The sequence below is a fragment of the Symphalangus syndactylus genome, chromosome X (genome assembly GCF_028878055.3).
Source record: "Symphalangus syndactylus isolate Jambi chromosome X, NHGRI_mSymSyn1-v2.1_pri, whole genome shotgun sequence".
NCBI lineage: Eukaryota > Metazoa > Chordata > Mammalia > Primates > Hylobatidae > Symphalangus > Symphalangus syndactylus.
Window position 1 is genome coordinate 111961074 of NC_072447.2, and position 13340 is coordinate 111974413.

General features: G+C 37.9%; 1 protein-coding gene across 2 annotated transcripts in view; it reads left to right on the plus strand.

The window, feature by feature from the left end:
- Positions 1 to 8185: 8185 nt before the first annotated feature.
- VSIG1 (V-set and immunoglobulin domain containing 1) overlaps positions 8186 to 13340 on the plus strand; it is a 33864-nt gene continuing 28709 nt past the window's right edge. Inside the window, exon 1 of one of the 2 annotated variants that reach the window (XM_055267979.2) lies at positions 8186 to 8368. In XM_055267979.2, the coding sequence (XP_055123954.1) occupies positions 8320 to 8368 (49 nt within the window). In that variant the 5' untranslated portion in view covers positions 8186 to 8319. The remainder of the gene's footprint in view (positions 8369 to 13340) is intronic. The other variant, XM_055267980.2, reaches the window with a different exon arrangement.

The window sequence follows — 13340 nt, forward strand, 5'->3', positions numbered from 1 at the left end:
TAGAGCCACGAAGAGGGCCAGTACATGAACAGCCTGGACATACACTTCACCTGATTTTTTAGAGATGGGGATTTCACTGTGTTGCACATGGTAACCTCAAACCTGGGCTTAAGTGATCCTTCTGCCCCAGTCTCCCAAGTAGCTGGGACTACAGGCACATGCCACTGTGCCCAGCTTACTCTAAGTGCTATGTGAGAGGTATTAAATTATGCTGTAAATGTGAGTTCACATCCTGTAGGAGTCAGTAGACAATCCATAGAAGAGTGAACAATTGTGGTGAGGCTCATGGGATTAGTAGAATTTTTGACAATTAGACTTGGGGTGAGTAACTAGGAGAAGGGAATGGAATCGCCTATATGAAGGCACAAGGGTGGAAAAGTGAGGATACATTCAGGTAACAGAGTGTGTTCAGTTTTGTCTGGAGACGACTTGTAAGACTTCTGCCAGCTGTGACTTTTTTTGTTACAAATAGCAGAAGATAGACAGGAAAGGCAGGTTGGGTACCAGTTAAATGTTAGATTAAAATGTTTATGTCTAAGGAAAAGGATGATGGGGAGTCATGGAAGATTTTTTAGTATAAGGATGATATGATTGGACTTCAGGAAAACTTATAATCTGGTAGGATTATTAAGGATGAATGAAAGGGAGGAAGTTTGGAGGCCAGGAGAGGGGCCAGGAGGCTACTGCAACTGTCTAAATGAGAGATAACAGGGGCTGAAATATACAGTGTGGCAGATGACATGGAAAGGAGACGATGGACTGAAGAGAAGTTTCAGATCTATCGTCAGTAGGAATGGATACTGGTAGAATGGTGGGTGAATAAAACTAGGAGTCAAAGAATACCGCAGTGAAGAGTTATTATAATGAGGGCACCAGCAACAGTGGTTGGAAAGTTGCACAGGTTTGCAGGTTTGGAGAGACAGAGAGATGTATGAGGTGGAATTTGAAGTGCCAGGGGGATCTTTAAGAGGAGATGCGTAGCAGGCAGTTGGAAAAAGTAATGAAGCCTCAGTGGTGCTGTTATTGCCCAAGGGGTTTTTGAAACACCTTCTTTAGAACCATTCCAATATAAATGAATTAAAATCTTTAGACTCTAAGCACTGACTAGATTTCACCTTTCCATATGTAATTCAGATTTTTAAAAAATTATACAAAACCACAAAATATGTAAAAGAAAGTTCAATCAATAAATTCTGATTTTCCTTTGATGCTTACTTTGATGATCAAAAAATATATATGAAAAAGCTTTAGCCTCAGATTTTCCCCATCTACCCTGTTCCTGTTTCTCTCTCATGCTGCTGCCATAAGAATTACATTGGACTGCCTTTTGGAAACCCCAGGCTGCCTTCTAAGTCAGCTCCCAAGCCCCGCAAAGACAGTAGCCTCTTTACTTTATGATTACACCTCATTTCTTGACTACGAAGCAGCATTACTGCACTTGATTACCACCTTATTAATTAGAATTTGCCTCAAGTGACCTAGCTGTTTCCAAAGAGCAAATCTTCACCAAAGGGTAATGATTTGCCACTATTTCAGACTTTAGGACATTTAAAAAACATTTCACCTTATCCCACACAATACACAAAAAATATTCCAAATGGATTAAATCCAAATTCATAAATTCACCAATTTAACAAATAGTTACTCAGTGCCTACTGTGTGTAAAGCACAGTTCTATGCCCTTGTGGTAAATAGTGAACAAAACAGACTGAAATTCCTACTCTCTTGAAACTTACATTCTAGCTGGGTGGTGAAGCAAATAATAAGTAAATTGTGTATTATGTGAGAAAGTAATGAGTGCCATGAAAAAAGGAAAAAGCAGGTGGATTGGGAGGGCTGGAGTGGGGACAGTTAAAATTTAAAATTGTGTAACCTTGCTGAAAACTGATAAGTGGGCAAAGATCTGGAGAAGATGAGGGAGTCATTTCTGCTGATACCCGGGGGAAAGTGTCACACAGGCAGAGTCAACTGCTAGTATAAATGCCTTTTTTCATCTTTCTTTTTTAAATTTTACTTTAAGTTCCATGATACATATGCAGAACCTGCAGGTTTGTTACATATGTTTACATGTGCCATGGTGGTTTGCGGCACCTATCAACCAGGCATCTAGGTTTTAAGTCCCGCGTGCATTAGCTATTTTTCCTAATGCTCTCCTTCCCCTTGACCCCCAACCCAGCGACAGGCCCTGGTGTGTGTTGTTCCCCTCCCTGTGTCCATGTGTTCTCGTTGTTCAACTCCCACTTATGAATGAGAACATGCGGTGTTTGGTTTTCTGTTCCTGTGTTAGTTTGCTGAGAATGATAGCTTCCAGCTTCATCCATGTCCCTGCAAAGGACATGATCTCGTTGTGGAAGACAGTGTGGCAATTCCTCAAGGATCTGGAACCAGAAATACCATTTGACTCAGCAATCCCAATACTGGGTATTTACCCAAAGGATTATAAATCATTCTACTATAAAGACACATGTACACATATGTTTATTGCAGCACTATTTACAATAACAAAGACTTGGAACCAACCCAAATGTCCATCAGTGATAGGCTAGATAAAGAAAATGTGGCACATATACATCATAGAATACTATGCAGCTTAAATGCCTTTTTAAAAGTGGGCATGTGCCAGGCTAGTTGAGGATTCAACAAGGAGAGCAGTATGGCTAGAGCAGAGTGAGGCGGGGAAGTATGCTAAGAGATGAGGTCAGAGAGGTGGTGGTGTGGGTAAGACAGATCATTTTAGAGTCTTCTAAGCTATTTTATTTTTTTAAATTTTAATAATATGTTTTACTTAACCCAATATATCCCAAATATTATTTCTATAATCAGCATAAGAATTAATGATATTTCTCCATGTTAAGTCTTTGAAATCTAATGTGCTTGCTACACTTATAGCACATTTCAAGCGTTCAAAAGCCACTTGAGGCTTGTGGCTGCCACATTGGACAGCACAACTGTAAGAGAAATACAAAGGGCACTGGAATTGACTTTAGCAAATTTAGGGGCTTGTAACTGCCCCCCATCAACCACCTAGAATGTGTTAACTAAGGTACTTCACACAGGGGCTATGCATTTCTAGGTAATTTTTTGTTTGTTCGTTTGTTTTTCTTTCTGAGATGGAGTCTCGCTCCCCAGTCGCCCAGGCTGGAGTGCAGTGGCCTGATCTGGGCTCACTGCAACCTCCAATTCCCGGGTTCAAGTGATTCTCCTGTCTCAGCCTCCTGAGTAGCTGAGATTACAGGTGTGCGCCACCACACGCCCAGCTAATTTTTTTTTGTTTTTGTATTTTTTGTAGAGAAGGGGTTTCATCACGTTGGCCAGGCTGTTCTCGAACTCCTGACCTCAAATTATCCACCCGTCTCAGCCTCTCAAAGGCTGGGATTACAGACGTGAGCTACCACACCCAGCCTCTAGCTATTTTAAATGCTTTGGTTTCTACCAAATTGGAAACGGGTGGAGAATCTGAGCAAAGGTGAGACATGATCTGACTTACATATTAAAAGGATCCTTTTGCCTGCTGTGATAAGAATAGACTGTGAGAAGGACAAAGGTGGAAGCAGGAAGACCAGTTAGGAGGCTATAGCCATGATCCAGGTAATGGGCACTGGTGGCTCAGATGAAGAGGCGGGCAGCGAAGACGGGGGAAGTGCTTAGAGTCTAGATAGGCTTGAAACACAGAGCCCAAAGAATTTGCTGACGAATTAGATGTGTTATATGAGAAAAGGAGAAGACTCAAGGATGATACCAAGGTTTTGTCCTGAGCAACTAGAAGAGCAGAATTGCTATAACTGAGATTGCAAGAGATAAAATTATAGAAGCATTAACAGAATATATAATATCATAATTATATAATAATAATATAGAATAATATTTCTATAGTCTTGGATTGGGGAAGGCTTACCTAAGGAAGGCATGAAACTCAGAAGCTGCAAAGAAAAAATTGATAGATTAAAACATAATGAAAATTTCTTTATGGTGAAAAACATAAAATTAAAAAGGAAAGTGATAGACCAGAAGAAAATATTTATAACATAGATACCAAACCCAGGGTAAGATTCATAATGTATAAAGAGTACCTCTATAATATCAGAAGACAGATAACCCAATGGAAAAATGGGCCAAGGTTGTAAACAAGCAATTCACAGGGAAAGGAATACCAGTTAGGCCAGTAAACCTCTACAAAGAGGCCCAACCACATTACAGAAATACAAATTAAAGCAACAACACAATACCAATTTTCACCCATGATACTAGTAAAAATAAAAGGCTGAGGACCACAGAGGAGGTTTACAGAATAAATAAATAAATAAAAGACTGATAATTTTCATTACCAACAAGGCTGTGGAGAAGCAGGCACTCTCATACACTCTTAATGGAGGTATGGTTTGTAAAGAATTTCTGGTGGACAATTTTGCAGTCTACCAAAAATGTAAACTACATACCCTTTGATCAAGCAATTCCATTTCTAGGGACCTAATCTACAATAATAATCACACAAGTGGGCAGATCTAGACAAAAGCATGTTCATTGCACCATTGTCAATAATATTGAAAAACTGGAAACCATCTAAGAATTTACCAATAAGAGAATGATTAAATAAATTGAGGTACATTCATATCGTGAAATACCATGCAGCCTTAACATGGACAAGGTTGATCTATAGATGAAGTTGGACATAGTGACAGAAAGAGAGAATAAAAAGACTTTTTTTTAAGGGAGAAAAGCAAATTATAGAACAAAATGTATAGTATTATCATCTTTATGTTTTAAAAAACCTCGTGTGTGTGTGTGTGTGTGTGTGTGTGTGTGTGCATGTGTACATGCATAGAAAAAGGTCTGAGAAAAATGCTAAATTCCTGTTCCTTGTGAGCCTGGGAAAGGGATTACATGTGTTGAGTGAATGAATGGGACTTTTTTCCTCTGTATCCTTGTTTGTCCTTTGAAAACCATTTACTATCAAAATGTATTACTTTTGTAATTTTTAAGTTAAAAATGAGGAATAAATCAGATATCACATATTTCTGAAAGTTCCCAAGGAAGAATACTGGGGGCAGTAGCATATTTGTTACATTATAATCACACCGTGCCATTGTGTGGTGTGATAGGAACAGCTTCCAATGCGTGCTTTGGTGACCTTGGGAAAAGCACGGCACTTTTGAGTCTCAGTTTTCTTATATAGAAAATGTAGGCATACCTGACTTATTTGTTGTATTGGAAAGCTACAAAGATAAAATGGAAAATTAGTTTAAAAATTATAAAGCTCTGTAAAACTGCAAAGGATATTTAATATTTCGTGTCCTACTTAATGACCCACTTTTTAAAGCAACAGTTAATAACATAAAAATTCAGGTCCGAGCAGAGAGTTTAAATTGTCTTTTAGAGTTTGTTATAACAGAATTCTTCCTGTCCTGGTTAGGTCTTACATAGCAGCAGTATAGGTATTTTACTTAAATATTCCAGAGTGTTTTGTGTTTGCACGAGAGATTTTGGTGCAGATGGGTTTGGGCAATATCCTTAAATCATACCCTCTGCTGCACTCATCTTAGGGCCAACCAACTCGGACATACTGAATTAATTAGCAAGCTCTTACCTAGCACCTACTTTGTGCCTAGTAATCCTCTGTGGGTAGGTGACCACACACCCAGGTTTGTCTGGCACCGTTACTGTTTATGCTGTCTTTCCCAGGTAATTGCTAATAGTGCTCCTTTCACTTTCAAAAGTGTCCTAGTTTTAATGATCAATGGTCACACTACTATAATCACTTATGGGGCATGGAAGGAAACACAGGAAGCCTCTGGCTTACAAACGCCAGACTTACAAATTTCGCTCCCCATCCCACATCCTCACCACTGGAACTACTGGTATTACTTCCAGGGTGGGGGACACTGTGAAAACTGTGGGTCTTTTAGAGACTTGGTGGACTTAGAAGTCAAGGCAGAACCAAGCCTGAGAAAAGGTGGTATGGATCTCCAGAGGCCCACCCTACAAGTTGTCCTCCTTTGCAAAAATCTTCTCCCTCAAACTATTTCTCTTTATTACATTGCCTAATTCTCCTGGTCAGAGACTTATTTGAGGAAAATAAGCATTGTATTTTTAATAGCACAAACAGGTTGGGGAATGTTCAATGAAACGGTTTTTTTTTTTTCCCTTCCTAACATGGAGCTGCTGTCTGCTTATACAGGGGAAAGGGAGGGTTTCTGGGAGGAATACGGATGAAAAGGAAAAAGTAATTTTGGAGCATGAGATATTCTGGGGAATGAGACTCTCCCTTAGGGCAAACTAGGGACCCAGGAGCCAGGGGGCTGTGAAGGTGGGAGGCAGAAGAGAAGGTGGATGTCAGAAACATGCAATAGTTATTTTGGGGGAGAATGTTGATTTGTGCACAACTCATATCTTGGGAAATGAAAGGAATGTTCTTTCTCTGTCACCTGCTGTTCCTCCTCACCCTCCACTGCCTTATACGGCCCAGTACGCAGAATTCCAGCCAGTGCTAGATTACGTGCTACATGCCTGAGAGTGAGACTTGTATTATAACATTGCTTCTGCAGGAGTTCTTGCGTCCAGTCAATGAGTTTACCACTACATCTTGGGACACACTCATTTTAAAGTTGGGAACTGCCTGTATAAGACATGGTCCCTACCCTGGAGGGATTCACAGTGACGAGATTTAAGGTAGACCAGTTAATAAATATGAAACTACTGGAGAATAATCAATGGTCAGCTGTAGGATATTGGCTGTAAGTAAAATGCAGATTTATGCTAGGGTGGTATGTTGGTTCATTGAAATTCTCACATAGGACAGTATGACTGATCTATGCTAAGAATATACTTGGCTAGTAAGAGGAGGAGGAAGAAAATTCTAAATAGTGATGGAAATCACCCGGAGCCAACCTTTGGCATCAGACATGAGCATGGACAGGATAGGCTGCAAGGAGGAATCAGGCATGATGGAAGCAAAATGGCTTTCTAAGAAGCAGTGGGAGATTGCAATGGCTAAAGTAAGATAGGGTCAAACATTCCCTGTAAATTAAAGTTCATAAAACATATCACTTGAAATTTGCACACATTTCATGTGACTGAACACTTTGAGGCAATAAATCTTGACATACTTTTTCAGGGGCATGAGTTAATGTGGCTAAAGTTCAGATGAGGTGAGGATCAGATATTGGAAGAATGGGAATCCATATTAAGGACTTTGGATTTGATGAAAGAGTCCATTTATTGTGTTATTGGAAATATTTCATTAGGGCTGGAACATTGGCCTGGGGCTGGCACACAGGATGAAGGTGGAAGAAGTCAGGGATACCATTTAGGAAGCTGCTATGATAGGCCAAAGTGAGGAGCTGAGTACCTGGACCAAGACGGAAGCTGCGGATTGGAGAAAGAACACATCTGAAAGATCACATGGGAAGAGCCAGAGAAAGTCCTTAGGTTTCTCTGGGTAACTTAAGCATAATAGGAACACTATTAGAAGTTCATGTTCTCATGAAAGTTCCTTACCTGTGGAGCCTCCCATGCCCTCCTGGTGAACCTCCATTTCTAAGGAAACCCTATAGCATCTATTGAGTAACTTAATTCTCCAAAAAATCAGACTTCTCCAAAGAAAGTCTTTAAGCATGTATTCACTAACTTGATTTTGCAAAATTATGTTAGCAAATACGTGCTATAAGGTTTCTAACCCGACAGACAAAAAGCATGTAAATCATTTTACTGCTAGTTTTGGTGGAGGGTAGTGACAACTGCCAGTGTTTCAAAAAAGAGTAACATGTTCAGAGTTTGTTCGCACAGAAATGAATGCTTTTTAGCTTCATAATCCCTGTGCCCTTCCCGTGAACCCCATCTCCGCAGGAAACAATATAGTACCAATTTACTAACTCAATTTGTAAAAGGAGGTTAGTGAATCAATTCTGTAAGACTCATGGAAATATTTGAAATTAATTAGCCTTGTCAGCTTTTATTTGCATAGGCTGTCTTTCAACCATATCCCCCAGCCCAAGTACAACGTTTTAGTAAGATTGATTTTAAACAATGAGACTTAGAGAATCTGTGTACAAGGAGCTTGAATAATTTAAATGCGTGGGTTTATTATTAACACAGTAGCAAATATATCAAGGAAACACGCCCCATGAAAAGTGTTTCAAAGAAACACAAATCTGTTCTGAGAAAGGTCTATACGCAATAAGTAAGCCCAAAGAGGCATGTTTGCTTGGCGATGCCCAGCAGATAAGCCTGGCAAACCTCGGTGTGATCGAAGAAGCCAATTTGAAACTCAGGCTAGTCCAGGCAAGCTACTGGCACCTGCTGCTCTCAACTAACCTCCACACAATGGTGTTCGCATTTTGGAAGGTCTTTCTGATCCTAAGCTGCCTTGCAGGTAAGGAAAGGATCTCCGGACCACCAAATATAATTGGAAACAGAGTTTCCTTTTAAACAGAAATTCCACATTTTTACATAGAATTTTCATCTCCTGTACTTCAAATGAATTGTGATTAGTATGATGAGTTAAATAATTTTCAGAACTCTTGCTTAGCAAACATATGCCATGCTGATATATTAGGGGTGTAAGCCCATAATATTATTGTTTTATGGAGCTTCTGAATGAAAATTTTCTCAGAAAAAAATATAGTTTATTACTTTACCTACTTTGAAAGGTGAAAAAAACGAATTTACTCAGAAACCAAACTTTGTGCTAGGGATAATTTTGTCTCTGTTTTACTTACTTTAGTGTTTCCTTAAAGCTCAGTGATTGACTTGCTCTAGCAGGCAGAGCCTGGGTTGGAGGGCCTGCCCTGGCTTACACATGGGAAGAACAGAAATTTACTGAGTGCTTTACTGTCTAATACTTCTTAAGGAGTTGTGGTTTTCCAATCCTAAGACTGTATTTTGCAAAATATGTGAGTGATTTATGGTGCACAATATGGGTGATTTTAGGGATCTGAACAGAAGAAAATCAATTTTGGAATCAAAATACTGATGTTAGTTAGATCCAGGAGAGATCATTAATTCCAAAAATCCCTTGGCTAGTTTTCAAATATCAGATACATTTTGCATCTGTTCTTATAAGTTAGATCCATAGTAAATACAATAATATTGTTTATCCAAAAACAGGATTTTCAAGCCATTAGTAATATTAGGCAGTCATTAGAATGAGGTTTACTAGGCGCATTAATGACATAAGAAAATACCCAGGATAAAATATTAAGTGAAAAAGCAGGATACACACATATGCCTAGAATAAATTGCTAGAAGGTTATATGCCGAAGTGCTCATGGTGATTGCCTCTGGGTGTTGGGATTATAGATGATTTTAATTTTATTTCTCAGCTTTTCATACTTCCTAGGTTTTCTATGAAGAACATTATGCTATTTTTATAACTAGAAAAAAGTGTTACTTTTCAAAATGATCTTATGTTTAGAAATAGTTCTTTAAATGTTCATTACTAAATGTTTAAGCATAGATGTTTTATGGAGTTAAACATCACCAGAAGGCAATACTCCATTTGTCCAGTGACCTAACTAGGCCCTAGAGCTGGAAACACATGTTCCTATTTTCCCTTCTCCCCAGGCATATTCATTTAAATGTAACTTTACATATGAAAGTTTTGTCTCTTCTTAAAGGGTTTCCAGTCATTAGCCAGTTGGGTCGACCCCTGGGCCTTCTGCATCAGCCCTCTAAGATCATACCTGTTTCCCTGTGTGAGGCCTCGCCCTGGCCCATACTAGACACAGGGTTTGGAACGGTTGTAAGAAGAGTTTTTTTTTTTTTTAACTGTACCTAACATGCATGTAATTTTCACTGATTATAAATGTAATGCATGGTCATTGTAGAAAGGTTGGGAAATATGGAAATTTAAAATAGAATAAAAATCATCTGCAATTTTACCACTCAGATTTGGGTGAATTATCATTCTTTTATTTGCAGATGTATATATTACATTTTAAAAATTGGGTTTATTCCTTGTATACTTTTTTATTGTTTAAAAAAATTGTTTAGCATGATGTCAGGATTTTATTTGATTGTGACTTTTAGAACAAAACCAATAAATACTTCAGAGTGTGTTTCCTAAGTTACTATATAACTGATTTTGTTGGTATATAGTGTACACAATATATCTATACACATATTATCTAGTTGGCCCAAAGCAGTAGTGTCAGTACAGCAAATTGTGGTATGCTCTATTGTCGTTTGCTGTGCTTACATATGTATTGAAGTCAGAGAAAGGATCACTTTAGTAATCTACACCTGTCATTAGCAGTGTTCATCAGTTGATCTGGACAACTGATAGTGTTTCCATCAATGTGCAATTTGATGTTCTTCCTGGACTTGTTTTGGAGAGAATGTCGCTTTTTGGTGTTAAGCATGGTGCCTAACACATAGTGGATGCATAGTAAACGTTTGTTGAAAGAATGAATTACTTTCCCAAATTGCAAACATCCAGACATCATTTTCACATACATATTTAAAATCGATTTTGGTATAACTAAACAGCTCAGATTTTGCTTAAATCAAAATATTTTCAATGACTTCTTGGAAATTCTTAGGTTAAATTCTAATTCAGGGAAACGAGTTTTAATCAAACTTCTGCAAAAAATTTATGCATGTCATTTTAGGTACTTGAAATATGTATTAGTCACCTCTTAGAAAGATATGTTAATGTGGGTTTCATTTTCTGGAGGTATATGCTATACATTTTAAAGGAGTAATATATTTGAACTTTGAGTTTGCAGTCAAATCCAAAAAAGTGAGTGATCATTTGATTATATTATTTCCCAAGTCAAAATGAAGCAGTTACATATGAAGTTGCTGGAAATTAAATCACTTCAAGTGCATCAGATTAAATATGGCTATTTGGGGGATATTTTGCTGTGGTACATTAGGAGGATAATAATCCTTCTATAAGCAAAATGTTTGCCACCTTGTAGGCATTAAATGAACAATCACTACCAAAATACAAGACATTCTCTCTCTCTCTCTCTCTCCATATATATATAATATAGTATATATATAGTGTATATACTATAGTGTATATATAGTATAGTATATATAATATAGTGTATATATATAATATTGTATATATATATATAATATTGTATATATATATATATTTATATATAATATAGTATATATATTCTTTTGAGACAAAGTTAAGCTCTTGTCGCCCAGGCTGGAGTGCAATGGCACGATCTCGGCCCACTGCAACTTCTGCCTTCCGGGTTCAAGTGATTCTCCTGCCTCAGCCTCCTGAGTAGCTGGGATTACAGGCATGCACCACCACGCCCGGCTAATTTTGTATTTTTGGTAGGGGCAGGGTTTCTCCATGTTGGTCAGGCTGGTCTTGAACTCCCGACCTCAGGTGATCCGCCCACCTCAGCCTCCCAAAGTGTTGGGATTACAGGCGTGGGCCACCGCGCCCGGCCTAAAAGTATTTTTAAATGTTGATTAAGTGTGTACATCTTGGATTATTTTTCTTTAATAATAAGCACTGGTTTTTTTATTATTATTATACTTTAAGTTTTAGGGTACATGTGCACAATGTGCAGGTAAGCACTGGTTTTTAAAAGAGATTACACATATTTCAACCACATATGCATTTTTGTTTTGTTTTTAAATTTGGTCAAGTAGAGAGGGACATTGCGTTCTTGGGTTTTGTTTAAATCAGATACTAATCTTTACTTTGCTATTTATTCACAGTCCTATTGATGTAGAGATTTTTCTGACTTATTCAATTTTTAAATAATTTCTCAACTTAGAATGACTTAATCCAAAGGAAGGGAACTATTTTCCCTGACACTCAGAGAATCACCTCCACTTTAGGACTAAATTTGCACTGCCCATTGTCTACATGTGGCTATTGAAATTTAAATCACTTCAGATTAATGAAAATTATAAAGTCAGTTCCTCAGTTTCACTAGCCACATTTCAGGTGTTTGATAATTCTATTTGGGCTATTGAACTGGATGGCGCAGAGATAGAACATTTCCATCATCACAGGAAGTTCTGTTGGACAGTGCTGTAAGGGTGAGCTCAGAGGTTTTAAGTAATGTGCACTAATTGAATGATGTGACATTTTAAAAAGGCTCATCTGGAAATATATAACTTTTAGCTCTGAAGCGTATCATCACTATATCATGGTTGGACAACGTCCGAAAAACATCTTTTCTTCAGAATTTAATTGGTTATGGTGCTAAGAATTGGGAATCTGGGCCATAAAATAGCCTGGAGATTTTGTTTTGCCAATTGTTACTTATTTACATGACAATGTGTAGTACCTCAAAAAATATTGTCTCACTTTAAAATTTGAAATTACCATTCTAATTCCAAGGTGATATTATTAAACTTTTGCAGATTTCTAATTAGTTACACATTTATATATCTTCTGTATTTAAAATGTTGGAAATGTTTGAATCAGATTTATATTTTCCAAATCCTTGATTTTCATTCACCTCTATTCTCATCTGTGCTATAAGTGGCTTCCTGCTGCACTGAGGGATGGCAGAGATCGTGTCTGTCGTGTTCATTATTGTTGTACTGTGTGTACTCTGCCATCAAACACTTTTTCCAAGAGTGGTCTTCAAAGGGGGTTTATGGGGTTTTGTTTATTGTTTTGCCTTATCTGTTCATAAATTCTCACCCTTAACCAATCTTGTAACAGATACTGGGTCCCAAACTAGAGAACAAAAATTATGGCCAAATAATATCTCTAAAATCTCTGTTTTTAGGGAATAAGTCTGGGAACTTTAAGGGCTACCAAAACCCCAGTTTTATCCTTTTTATTTTGGACACTTTAAAGACATTTGGAAGTCATCATTTAAACACGGCCAGAGATGTGGCTAACTTCCAGGAGAAATGAAATGGGCTCTTTGAGGGTGGGAGGGAACCATCTTTCTCCAATGAAATTTTTGTTGGAAAGATTAGCTGCTTTCTGAAAGCCAATTTCCTTTTTGGAGGAGGCATTATGGAAACCAGGATAGCATGGGGAGGAGAATATTGGGAAGAGGGAAACTGTATGGAGTTAAAAAGTGCTGCATTTATGTTTGCATTCAGGCAGTTTTCTTAATTTATCAGTGCGTTGGTTGCCATGTAAATAGCCAGCTTCTGGCAGGAAAGCAGCTGGACCAAGTGGCCTGGCTGTGACAGAGAACACAGATATTGAATCCATGAAACCAAGAGTAATCAGTACAACGATTTTTTTTCTTTTACTTTTTAAAAGTGTTTGTCAATCCTTTAAGTTCTTTTTGTCTGGCTGCTGTCATTAAGTAAGAAAAATATAAAATAAATAAGTCTTTGGGTATGCAAAATTGGGAAGATGGACAGGAATTAGTCCCTCTATGCGATTTCCTCTGAAT